The sequence below is a fragment of the Oncorhynchus kisutch genome, linkage group LG20, assembly GCF_002021735.2.
Source record: "Oncorhynchus kisutch isolate 150728-3 linkage group LG20, Okis_V2, whole genome shotgun sequence".
NCBI classification, from domain to species: Eukaryota; Metazoa; Chordata; class Actinopteri; order Salmoniformes; family Salmonidae; genus Oncorhynchus; species Oncorhynchus kisutch.
In genome coordinates, this window is record NC_034193.2 from 52,334,729 (window position 1) to 52,348,289 (window position 13,561).

Consider the following 13,561-nt stretch of genomic DNA (forward strand, 5'->3'; position numbering starts at 1 on the left):
CTTTCTCCTCTCCTTCTCTCTCTGTCTCTGACTACTCTCTCCCCTCCAGGTGGAGACCCAGGCCCCGGTGCAGACCTTCTCTCTATGTCTCTGACTACTCTCTCCCCTCCAGGTGGAGACCCAGGCCCCGGTGCAGACCTTCTCTCTATGTCTCTGACTACTCTCTCCCCTCCAGGTGGAGACCCAGGCCCCGGTGCAGACCTTCTCTCTATGTCTCTGACTACTCTCTCCCCTCCAGGTGGAGACCCAGGCCCCGGTGCATACCTTCTCTCTATGTCTCTGACTACTCTCTCCCCTCCAGGTGGAGACCCAGGCCCCGGTGCAGACCTTCTCTCTCTGTCTCTGACTACTCTCTCCCCTCCAGGTGGAGACCCAGGCCCCGGTGCAGACCTTCTCTCTCTGTCTCTGACTACTCTCTCCCCTCCAGGTGGAGACCCAGGCCCCGGTGCAGACCTTCTCTCTCTGTCTCTGACTACTCTCTCCCCTCCAGGTGGAGACCCAGGCCCCGGTGCAGACCTTCTCTCTCTGTCTCTGACTACTCTCTCCCCACCAGGTGGAGACCCAGGCCCCGGTGCAGACCTTATCTCTATGTCTCTGACTACTCTCTCCCCTCCAGGTGGAGACCCAGGCCCCGGTGCAGACCTTCTCTCTATGTCTCTGACTACTCTCTCCCCTCCAGGTGGAGACCCAGGCCCCGGTGCAGACCTTCTCTCTATGTCTCTGACTACTCTCTCCCCTCCAGGTGGAGACCCAGGCCCCGGTGCAGACCTTCTCTCTATGTCTCTGACTACTCTCTCCCCTCCAGGTGGAGACCCAGGCCCCGGTGCAGACCTTCTCTCTATGTCTCTGACTACTCTCTCCCCTCCAGGTGGAGACCCAGGCCCCGGTGCAGACCTTCTCTCTATGTCTCTGACTACTCTCTCCCCTCCAGGTGGAGACCCAGGCCCCGGTGCAGACCTTCTCTCTATGTCTCTGACTACTCTCTCCCCTCCAGGTGGAGACCCAGGCCCCGGTGCAGACCTTCTCTCTCTGTCTCTGACTACTCTCTCCCCTCCAGGTGGAGACCCAGGCCCTGGTGCAGACCTTATCTCTATGTCTCTGACTACTCTCTCCCCTCCAGGTGGAGACCCAGGCCCCGGTGCAGACCTTCTCTCTCTGTCTCTGACTACTCTCTCCCCACCAGGTGGAGACCCAGGCCCCGGTGCAGACCTTATCTCTATGTCTCTGACTACTCTCTCCCCTCCAGGTGGAGACCCAGGCCCCGGTGCAGACCTTCTCTCTATGTCTCTGACTACTCTCTCCCCTCCAGGTGGAGACCCAGGCCCCGGTGCAGACCTTCTCTCTCTGTCTCTGACTACTCTCTCCCCTCCAGGTGGAGACCCAGGCCCCGGTGCAGACCTTATCTCTATGTCTCTGACTACTCTCTCCCCTCCAGGTGGAGACCCAGGCCCCGGTGCAGACCTTCTCTCTCTGTCTCTGACTACTCTCTCCCCACCAGGTGGAGACCCAGGCCCCGGTGCAGACCTTATCTCTATGTCTCTGACTACTCTCTCCCCTCCAGGTGGAGACCCAGGCCCCGGTGCAGACATTCTCTCTATGTCTCTGACTACTCTCTCCCCTCCAGGTGGAGACCCAGGCCCCGGTGCAGACCTTCTCTCTATGTCTCTGACTACTCTCTCCCCTCCAGGTGGAGACCCAGGCCCCGGTGCAGACCTTCTCTCTATGTCTCTGACTACTCTCTCCCCTCCAGGTGGAGACCCAGGCCCCGGTGCAGACCTTCTCTCTATGTCTCTGACTACTCTCTCCCCTCCAGGTGGAGACCCAGGCCCCGGTGCAGACCTTCGCCAGCCCTACCTTCAGCTCCTTCCTGGATGTTCTCCTATCCTGCTCTGTGTTCCTCGCCCTCACCTTGGCCTGCTTCCTGGTTCCCATGGTCACTATGGAGACACCTCCGGCAACCGTCCTGGGATTGGCTACCGCTGCTGGTCTGTTAGAGCTGGTCTCCCTGGTGCTGTCCATACGGTGAGGGGTGGAGGGGGGAGATAGTGGGAGGGAGGAGAGGGTGGGTAAAGTGAAAAGTGTCTGCAGGAGTTGGTCTCCCTGTTGCTATATGGAGGAATGAGAAATTAGGGAGGGAGGGAGAGAGAGAGAATGAACTGATAGGGATGTGAGTCAGTGTATCACAATGTTGTCCTTTCTTGCTATTTACTTGTCCCTCCTTTCCTCACCTCCTCGCCCTCGGCCCCCTGCAGTATGACGTTCTACCTGGACAACGTGTTGAGCTGTACCCAGACCTTGCTGAGGGTGGTGTCAGGCTGGATCCCCCGTCATGTGATCGGGGCCGTGCTGGTCTCACTTCCTGCCGTGTCCGTGTTCTCACACCTCGCCTGCAGCCTCCACCTGCCCATCCAGGTAAGGAGAGATAGAGAGGGTACAGGAGGAGGGCAGACATGGGGTTCTAGTCAGGGATCGTCAAAAGGGGTTTGAACGCTGGTCGAGATGACAGAGGGCAAATGCATTACTGCTAACAACACCTATTTGCAATAAAAGGTGTTCTCAAGTGTGTGGGACTAAGTGTCAAGAGCATTGAGTTATACTTAGTCCACAGTTGTAGGACCCACTAGAAAGTGCCAGTGTTTCAGAGAGAGAAACAGTCAATGGAAAATGGAGGTCTATACTAGTGGAGCTTGTTTCACAGATTTTTGACATTCTCCTCCTATTAAATCCTTTATGTGGAAGAGATAGAGGTCCTAGTTTGGGCAGAGGCTAACTACACACTGCACATTGTTTTCTCTAGCCTTATTCTGAGTCCGGAGCTGCTGCCATAGGGCTCTGGTCAAAAGGTAGTGCACTATACTACTATACCTGGCCGTGCTGCTGCTCCAATTTTAACTGTTCTGCCTGTGATTATTATCATTTATGAACATTTGAACATCTTGGCCATGTTCTGTTATAATCTCCACCTGGCACAGCCAGAAGAGGACCCCTCATAGCCTGGTTCCTCTCTAGGTTTCTTCCTAGGTTTTGGCCTTTCATGGGAGTTTTTCCTAGCCACCATGCTTCTACACCTGCATTGCTTGCTGTTTGGGGTTTTAGGCTGGGTTTCTGTACAGCACTTTGAGATATCAGCTGATGTACGAAGGGCTATATAAATACATTAGATTTGATTTGATTATATAGGGAATAGGGGGTCATGTGGGATGCACCCAAGTCTTGACTGCTCACAAGTCAAGCTGGTGTGTTTTGATATCTTGTTTGGCAAGGATCCCCCATACACTTGCACACACACACACACACACACACAATAACATGGAAGAGAGATGGATACCTGGCAGAGAGAGAGGGGGATGGATGGATAGAGGGATGAAAGAGAGGGATGGATTGGACGAGAGTGATGAATAATATGGCAGAGAAAGAGAAGATGTGTGTGAGAGGGATAGAAGGGAGGGATGGAAGCATGGAGAGAGAGAGATGGAGGGATAGAAGAGAGAGGGGATACCTGGCAGAGAGAGAGATGGAGGGATGGAAGCATGGTGAGAGAGATGGAGGGATGGAAGAGAGAGGGGATACCTGGCAGAGAGAGGGATGGAAGCATGGTGAGAGAGATGGAGGGATAGAAGAGAGAGGGGATACCTGGCAGAGAGAGAGATGGAGGGATGGAAGCATGGTGAGAGAGATGGAGGGATGGAAGAGTCTGTACTAACTACTCTACAGGGGATTCATCTATTGATGTGCGTGTGGGTGTGTGTTCACCCATGCCACTGGTGTGCATAAGGCATGTGCTCACAGGTGTGAGTGTGTTGAGGATGTTGGTGGGGAAGTATGTTTATGTTACCATATGTAATATATTGTGTGAGTACTCTTGTGTACCAGGGTCAAGTTCCATTTCAATTCAGTCAATTTGGGAAATAACCTGAAATTCCAATTCCCGACTTCTCATAGAGAAGCATTGATGAAAATTGGAATTTCAGTTTACACAAACAAATGTTGTGTGTCCTCCCTCTAGGTAACCATGTTCCTGTGCTGTGCAGTGACCATAGCCATCATCCAGTACTGTAACTTCTGCCAGCTGAGTTTCTGGATGAGATCTGCCCTGGCCACAGCTGTTGGTGTGGCTCTACTAGTGCTGCTCCACAGCCCCCTCAACAGGACAGGGTTAGTACTGCACCCGATACGTATTTACGACCCATTCAGAACTTTAATCCAATACATATTTTCGTGTACACATATTTTGCAGATGTTTTCACGTGTGTGCAGTAATACCTGACAATAAAAAAAAATACACCCAAATCCCCAAAATAAAAGAAAGGAATTAAGAAATGTATAAATATTAGCAATCCGCATGTCTGTTCTTCTTATTGGTGTCCTTTAGTGGTGTTTTCTTTGCAGCAGTTTAACCATGAAGGCCTGATTCATCCAGTCTCCTCTGAACAGTTGATGTTGAGATGTGTCTGTTACTTGAACTATTTGAGGCTGGTAACTCTAATGAACTTATTCTCTGCAGCAGAGGTAACTCTGGGTCTTCCTTTCCTGTGGTGTTCCTCATGAGAGCCAGTTTCATCATAGCGCTTGATGGTTTTTGCGACTGCACTTGAAGAAACTTTCGAAGTTCTTGAAATTTTCCGTATTGACTGACCTTCATGTCTTAGTAATAATGATCTGTCATTTATCTTTGCTTATTTGAGCTGTTCTTGCCATAATATGGACTTTGTCTTTTACCAAATAGGGCTATCTTCTATCTTCTATTTACCACCCCAACCTTGTCACAACACTAATGATTGGCTCAAACCCATTAAGGAAAGAAATTCCACAAGTGAACTTTTAACAAATGCATTCCAGGTGACTGCCTCATGAAGCTGGTTGAGAGAATGCCATGAGTGTGCAAAGCTGTCATCAAGGCAAAGGGTGGCTACTTGGAAGAATCTCAAATATAAAATATATTTTGATTTGTTAAACACTTTTTTAGTTACTACATGAGGGGAGGATTATTATATGTGTTTTTCATAGTTTTGACATATTCTACAATGTAGAAAATAGTAAAAATAAAGAAAAACCCTGGAATGAGTAGGTGTGCCCAAACTTTTGACTGGTACTGTATATGATTGTGTGTATAGGCATTATGGACAACATATGAATAGAAAAGGTGTGTACAGCAGTAGTTATATAGGATGATCAACTAGAATACAGTGTATACATATGAAGTGGGTAAAACAGGATGTTAACAGTGTTCCATGACTGTGTACATAGGGCAGCAGTCTCTAAGGTGGAGGGTAGAGTACCGGGTGGTATCCGGCTAGTATCAGTGACTAAAGTTCAGGGCAGGGTACTGGGCGGAGGCCAGCTAGTGGTGACTGTTTAACAGTCTGATGGCCTGGAGATAAAAAGCTGTTTTTCAGTCTCTCTTTGATGCACCTGGACTGTCTCCACCTTCTAGAGGGTAGCAGGGGGAAACCTTTACAACATTATGAAGATGTTATATCTTATGTTATAATGGTAAAACTTTAAGCTGTAATTATTTTATTTTTGAATTGTATAGCTTGCAGTTTATTTGCCATTAGTCAGCCGTTAGTCAGCATTTTATGACATACACAATATGCACATTAATACACAATATACCTCTCTCTCCCCTTGGCTCTTAGGAAATGTTCATATTCATCTGTTTGTGAGCCAAGTTGTGTGTGTGTTGGAGTGTGAGTGTGTTGGAATGTGTCATCACACTTGTGTTTAACTCACAGGAGTCATTCTAAGAGGTTGATATGAATTAGTCAGCCGTGTGTGTGTGTGTGTGTGTGTGTGTGTGTGTGTGTGTGTGTGTGTGTGTGTGTGTGTGTGTGTGTGTGTGTGTGTGTGTGTGTAACTGACGGGAGTCACTCTGTCTTGCAGCTCCAGTAATGACAGTTCTCCAGCGATGGGGTGAGTGTTGCCATGGAGACGCAGAATGTTGATGGATGAGTGACATTTGGGAGGGTGACGGGGGTGAAAGGGGAGAAGAGGGGCCGTCTTTCTATTTTTCTCTCTCTCCTCACACTCTCTTTTCTCTTTCCATCTCTCTTTCTCCCTCTCTTCACTCTCTCTCCTCACACTCTCTTTTCTCTTTCCATCTCTCTTTCTCCCTCTCTTCACTCTCTCTCCTCACACTCTCTTTTCTCTCTCCTCTCCTCTCTTTTCTCAAACTGTGAAGTATGGCTGGTGTAATCATAGCAGCTAAATGTCAGCAGCAGTGGCTATGTCTGCATCTCAAAGGCACCCTATTCTCTACTTTTGACCAGGGCCCATAGGGAATAGGGTGCCATTTGGGACAGGTTCTGTGAGTCAGACTGGCTAGCTGGTCCTATTTATACGAGCCACGGGTTAAACTCAACTGTGGGAGAGATGCTGCAGGTAGCGGATCTCGAATAATACATAGAGCATGAAGGACCATGTTGGCCTTTTTTAACAAGAGGGAGAAGGAGTTGAATTGATGCTATGATGTGTATCTTTGAGCCTATAGCCAAGTGATGTAAGTTGTGAAAGTGCTTGGCATGTATAACGTGGTACGGTAGACACTGAATGGGTGTGGTTCATGGTAATGCAACTGCTGCGTATCGATATCAACCCCCTCCCGCCTGTCTGTCTCTCGGTCTGTATGTCTGTCTCTCGGTCTGTCTGTCTCTCGGTCTGTATGTCTGTGTCTCGGTCTGTCTCTCGGTCTGTCTGTCTCTCGGTCTGTCTGTCTGTCTCTCTCTCTCTGTATGTCTGTCTGTCTCTCTCTCTCTCTGTCTGTCTGTCTCTAGGTCTGTCTGTCTCTAGTTCTGTCTGTCTCTAGGTCTGTCTTTCTGTTTGTCTTGTCTCATGACTGTCTGGCTGGCTGGCTCCGTCTGTCTACCTCTCTCTACACCCTCCCTTTTTATCTCTCTCTCGCTCTCTCTCTCACATTCTCTCTCTCTGTCTACCCATCTCTCTCTACACCCTCCTTTCTTATCTCTCTCTCGCACATTCTCTCTCTCTGTCTACCCATCTCTCTCTACACCCTCCTTTCTTATCTCTCACATTCTCTCTCTCTGTCTACCCATCTCTCTCTACACCCTCCTTTCTTATCTCTCTCTCTCACATGCTCTCTCTCTGTCTACCCATCTCTCTCTACACCCTCCTTTCTTAACTCTCTTTCTTTCTAGCCACCACACCACTCCTTTCTCTCTCTGTCTGCCCTCATCTACCTCCTGCCCTCTTCTAATTTTCTCCTTCTCTTTTCCAGTAACCTCACCAATGAGACATGGTCCACTCCAGAACCACGTCCAGATGCCATGGACCCCGTGAGACCCCTAGACCTACTGGTCCCAGAAGCAGTACTCACCTACTTCCTCCTCCTCCTATTGGTCTGGTTCCTGAACCACGAGTTTGAGGTCAGCTACCGTCTCCATTACCACGGCAACATAGAGGCCGACAAGCACCGCGTCAAGATCCAGAACATGCGGGACCAGGCCGACTGGTTGCTAGGCAACATCATCCCAATCCACGTCGCCGAGCAGCTCAAGGTGACCCAGTCGTACTCCAAAAATCACGACAACGCCGGGGTTATCTTTGCGAGTATTGTGAATTTTTCTGAATTCTACGAGGAAAGTTACGAAGGCGGGAAGGAGTGTTACCGAGTGCTCAATGAGCTCATCGGCGACTTCGATGAGTTGCTACGGAAACCGGACTTCGCCAACGTGGAGAAGATCAAGACGATCGGCGCCACGTACATGGCGGCGTCCGGGCTGAACCCTCAACAGTGCATTGACGACTCCCACCCAAACTCTAACCACCTGAGGGCGCTGTTTGACTTCGCCCTTGAGATGATGGGTGTTTTGGACGACTTCAATAAAAACATGCTAGGCTTTGGGTTTAAGCTCCGTATCGGGTTCAACCATGGTCCCCTGACGGCGGGGGTGATCGGCACTACCAAGTTGCTCTACGACATCTGGGGAGACACAGTGAATATTGCGAGTCGCATGGACTCTACAGGGGTGGAGTGTCGGGTACAGGTGAGTGAGGAGAGCCACTCGGCGCTCAGTGGAATGGGCTTAGAGTTTGACTACCGCGGTACCGTCAACGTCAAGGGCAAAGGTCAAATGAGGACCTTCCTGTATCCCAGGAGCGCTGAAAGAGGTGGGCAGCTATTGGCTGAGCCTTGGCTACAGCCACATCAATTAGTTGCTGTTTTGCCCCCGGTGAAACCTGTCCAATCACAGGCAACCGTTGGACCCGTGGGGGAAGGGGACGCCGTTAATACGACCAAGTCTGATGCAAGTGCCAATGCGCCAGCCCCTCCTCCTTTATCCTCTTCTTACACTCCTCCCACATCCTCCTCTTCCTCCACATTCACCCCCCAAGCCTCTTCCATAGGACCTCCTGTAGCTCCTTCAGGACTAGGGCCAGAGCCAGGCCCGGCCAAGCCCTGCGGGGTGAGGGCAGATCGGGCAGAGGGGTACAGGGACGCTCCTCCAATCCCACCAGGAATCCCCCAAACTGGGGCTGGCCACCCCGCTGCTACGGGCACGGACCCTCACCCCCTTACCCTGGACCTAGACCCGGAGCTAGTACCCTGTACCTTGGCACAGCCTGAGGAAGAGGAGGAGGAGGAAGCGAATGAGCTGACAAAGCTCAATAAGGAGGATTTCATGTCACGCCTTTGATCCATCAAGTGCTGATCTAGGATCAGCTCCCCCTTATCCATATAATCCTAATCATTATGATTTTAAAGTCCAAACTGATCCTCGATCAGCACTCCTTTCTCTGAGCTGAGCTGAAGACAGAAGTAGCTACAGATACAGGTTTGTAGGGATGGGAGGAGTTTTTCCCCCCTAACTTATCCATTAATCACCTTTCTGAACCAAAACAGATGTTTTCACATGATGAAATGTGACTGCAGACAGAGTGACCTTTGGACATTGACTTGTAGTCAAGCAATGATGGCTCATCACTTTTCTATAGGAAGGGGGAGGGCTGTGTTGAGCACAGTTATTGTGGCACAAAATAATGCAGGGGGAGGGAGGAGGACGAGTAGAGAAAGGGTTTTTGCTTGTTTATTTTTCTTATGCTTTGGTTGATATGTAAAGAAGTGCCTTCAGGACAAGAACCGTTAACGAACAAGAAATGAATATGGAACAAAAACACAAAAAAGGTTGGAACAATCTTTAGCATGATTAATTTTTTCTATTTCAAACCTAGTCTACCGATGATGCTGTGGTTCTTTTACTACAAGTTGTTTTTTCAATGCAATTTATTTTGTTATTGTATCGTTATCGTTTGTGCCATATTCAGTTTTTCACTTGATCAGTTGTAGCCTATTCGCCTGACCGTAAAGGGAAATAAATGACGTGCCAGACAGTGGTGGATCATGGGTAAGAAGCAGGGAGTTATGGGTAGAATAAGGGAATGACAAAAAGCAGTGTTATTGGTGTTTCTGCTTTGAGACGATGGCTTAGAGTGTTTGTGATGTGCTACATGGACCCAATACTAAAGGGAAAACCAACATAGGGATTTATCTTCACACTGACGCTTTTTTATGTCCAACTTTTCAGGAAACACGTTTTTTTTTTTTAAGAAACTTCCGTACAGCTTCTTTAAGTGGTCTGTGGAACATAACTGTAAGAACCACAGATCTCCTCACTGGGTCTCACACAACTTCTCCTAGACCTCTCCTAAATGGAAATGGCAAATTGGGATGGTAGCCCATACCAAGCAGTCTTGACAGTAAGAAAACTGAACACATACGTTATAGCACTCTCAAGTAACGATTATACTCTAACAAGTATACTGAAAAAGCACAAATCTAAAAATCGTTTAAGGGAATCATAGTGTTGGAAATTAAAGGGACTATTTGGTTATATCAAAATGGGAAAGCACTTAAAATCTTTAGGGAAAATATGTGTTAAAAGTAAGACATTCACCAAAAGGAACCTGAATTCATTACAAACAGTTTATTAACATGTTATAACACGTATTAATGTGTATTGAAGTGAAAACTCAAGTTTGTATGAAGTTCTATCCATTGTGTTAGTTGCCACAGAAACAAATGATTTTAACCGACACCAGATTCAACCAATGGCTAATCACGTCTGCCTTTAGCTTTGTGTGACATGCTGGTTGGGGTGGGACGTTTAATCTTTTATCCAATCACAGCCTCTGCATGAGGGAGGCTCTACTGTATTAATGTACTTAAAATGTGCCACTTTCATCAAGTTATTATTTGGGTGCAATGCAACCTATATTTTTCAAAGTTTTCCTTTTCGAGTACATTTTTTGTAGTGCCTAAAAAATATATTTTTTGTTGAGTTAGTATGATGATGATAGCAATGATGATGATGATTGTATGTTTTATGAAATGATGAATCGCCTTGAGCAGTTCCAACTGCAACTCCTGTTTTGAGAAAATCAACATCTTGCTCACTTGGTTTTTTCTTTCTCTCTCTCTCTCTCTCTGACTGATTCTCTGTGAATTCTATGTGAAGGGTGGTGTGCCCAAGGTCTCTTCCGTGCTCCCTCGCTTTTCTCTTTTCTCTCACCTTGCCTTTTCCCCTCTTTTCTGCTCAAGCTTTTACTTCTGAAAGGAAGGGTCTATAGGGGATTCATCTGTAGCCCTGTCACTTTTGTGTCTTACATTTCAGACAGAAAGTAGTAGGAAAATCTGTGTGTATGTGTGTGTGTGTGTGTGTGTGTGTGTGTGTGTGTGTGTGTGTGTGTGTGTGTGTGTGTGTGTGTGTGTGTGTGTGTGTGTGTGTGTGTGTGTGTGTGTGTGTGTGTGTGTGTGTGTGTGTGTGTGTGTGCTTTTCCCCCCCAAGTCTATTTGACTAAGGAGAAAGACTGACAGTTGAAGTTGCCCCATGGTGCTGATCAAGGGTCAGTTTTGTGTTTTAATTCCTAATGGTCGATGCTCGGACTTGGATCTGATGAGTAATCTTTTGGGATACCTCTAATCTAAACTGCAGGGAGAACCAATAAGAGCTAGTTTAAGGGTCTTTAAGTGGGCTATCAGACAAGTTATAAACATATGATACGAATCAAAGCAGATGGCCTATGACTTCAAGGTGAGTGCCCATAGAAAGATCTAGAAATAGTATTAAATCAGAATTAAGTGCTATATGTTGGTCATATTATGCCAATGTACCCTTGCCAAAATTCTGAGTCTGTTTAGAGTTTGGGACTTTTGTTTACCTACCACCAATATGTACTTCTGATATGTCAGTGCCTTTTATTATTAGACATCTTGTGTGGATGTAGTTTGGTGGCTTATTGTCAGCCTTCTTGATATTTTTATCCTCAAATGCCTTTCCACTTCCAATAACTTTGTAGCACATTCATAGGTTCTATATATCTGACTATAGCTAATAATTTGACACACACCATTTTTATATTATGAATTAAAGTACTGTGGATCTTTGTATTAAATATTTTGATATATTTTTATTTATCACACTTGAAAAAAAAGCCACACTTGATCTTTCACTTCCACAGAAGCATACCGCATTTACCATCAATCGTGTATCTATCTGGTTTATGATTACTTAAGTAAGTGTTTGTGCATTGAATCACACTTGTATTTATGTTGGTAGTTAGAGTGAGGCGGAGTACAGTAGCGATTTGTATTGAGTGTGGAGTGAAAGGGCACAGTAACCAAGACTGGTATCCAAGGGACAATATTTTTTTTAAAGGGAACTAGGCAGAACACGGAGGAGGGACATGGGCATGCCACCCTCTTACTAAAACCTTCACCAATACTGAGAAATAAAAAAGGGAATAGAAGTCGAAACAAAACTGTCTCCAACTCTGTGCTCTCTGGTAAAAAGGGAGGAATGACTTTGACTTTGCTTGTTTTGAGTCTGACATTTTCACCACTTTGCTCTGTGTGTGTGTCTTTGTTCCTGTGTGTGTGTGTGTGTGTGTGTGTCTTTGTTCCTGTGTGTGTGTGTGTGTGTGTGTGTGTGTGTGTGTGTGTGTGTGTGTGTGTGTGTGTGTGTGTGTGTGTGTGGACATACTTATGCTTTTTGCTACCACTTCTCACCCATACACTCCCGCAATTAGCCATTGATTTCTTTCTTTGCCTCTCTTGACATTTCTAACCGACCTTAGGGTTTGTTTGTTAGCTTTCATGACATGGATAAAGCCTCCAGAAGTCTATTTTAATTGAGCCCAAGTAGTATAATTCTAAATAATATATAATATATATGCCATTTAGCAGACACTTTTAAACAAAGTGACTTACAGTCATGCGTGCATACATTTTACATATGGGTAGTCCTGGGAATCGAACACACAATCCTGGCATTACAAGCGCTATGCCCTACCAACCAGGCCATACAGGACCCAACTAAGCCATACAGGATAATTATGCTATACAATATCTAATACGAATTGGGAGACAAAAGCCAACAACGAACAAACAAATGATTCAGTAATTAACATAAGCTTTAACAAGGATGCATGGAACAGATAGATTAAATATATATTGTTTGAACTGAACCAGTGTCTGGGCCTGTGTTTCTTTTTACAGAAAAAGTCCTTTTACCAGGCCTTCACTCTAGTAAGTACAATTTGAATTGTTGAGAAAATATTGTTTTTCTTCTTCTTTTTACTGCTTGGGGTGCAGATGTACTAAATATTTGTGGGTGTGTTCGCACATTCAAACTATCATCACAAGCAAAAAAAAGTTGATAATTCACTCGCGATTAAATTGCACACTCACTTTCTTTCACTGCTATGGTAAATGAACTATAGTAAATTAGCTCCATGTGTTATTTCCACACTGGGGATAACGATATTGGAAAAAACCAAAGTGTTTTAATTTGTTGATCTGAGATGTATGTTATTGTGTTTTTTTGCTTGTTTATATTTGCCTTTTTCAATCAGTCAGTGTGCTATTGTTTGTTTATTTGTTATTGTGCACATTAACCATAGCCAATGTATCATTTTTAAACACGATGAACATAATCTGTATACATTTGCACAAGGCACTCACTATGTATGTACATATGCAATATGTATTTTGATGTCACATTTATGATTTTGTTTCAACTTTTTGTACATGTGCCTGAGCCAGATTTGGACTTTTTGTGAAAATCGATGAACAGGAGAACACTTCCATATCAAACTGTTTTGTCGTCTGCCTGGCTGTCTGGGTGACTTTGTGAGTGATATATTATGTATGATCTTTAAAGGGCTTGTCAAAATAAGTATTTTAGATGCTGCAAGTGAGGCAATATTTCTACCATAATTATGACAACCACCAATCCCCCGCAACTAGCATAAGTACAATAGTAATATATTTTGGTCCTTAATTCAAGAGCCTGATGTTAATGTGGAGACCTATTAGGCTTATTAGACAGTCCAAAGTCCATCACACTGCCATTGGTTGGGGGGATAGGAGGAAAGCAGCATTGTGTGCCAACATACCACAGGAGAGATGAGGCCAGTGGGAAGGTAGGCCTGGCAGGTAAATCAAGAAAGAAAAGTACAGAAATTAAAGGATCCAAACTTTTGTTTACTTGTGTCATCTTCATTTTAGCCATATTTCATGTTAGAGAAGATTGATCAGATAGACTTC

General features: G+C 45.9%; 1 protein-coding gene across 1 annotated transcript in view; it reads left to right on the forward strand.

The window, feature by feature from the left end:
- The window catches only part of LOC109880861 (adenylate cyclase type 9), a 66,287-nt gene extending 52,786 nt beyond the window's left edge, over window positions 1–13,501 (forward strand). The window contains exons 8-12 of the mRNA XM_031798732.1: window positions 1,814–2,022; window positions 2,253–2,412; window positions 4,007–4,155; window positions 5,884–5,913; window positions 7,235–13,501. Coding sequence (XP_031654592.1) covers window positions 1,814–2,022; window positions 2,253–2,412; window positions 4,007–4,155; window positions 5,884–5,913; window positions 7,235–8,654 — 1,968 coding nt within the window. The 3' untranslated portion in view covers window positions 8,655–13,501. The remainder of the gene's footprint in view (window positions 1–1,813; window positions 2,023–2,252; window positions 2,413–4,006; window positions 4,156–5,883; window positions 5,914–7,234) is intronic.
- The last annotated feature ends 60 nt before the right edge of the window (window positions 13,502–13,561 follow it).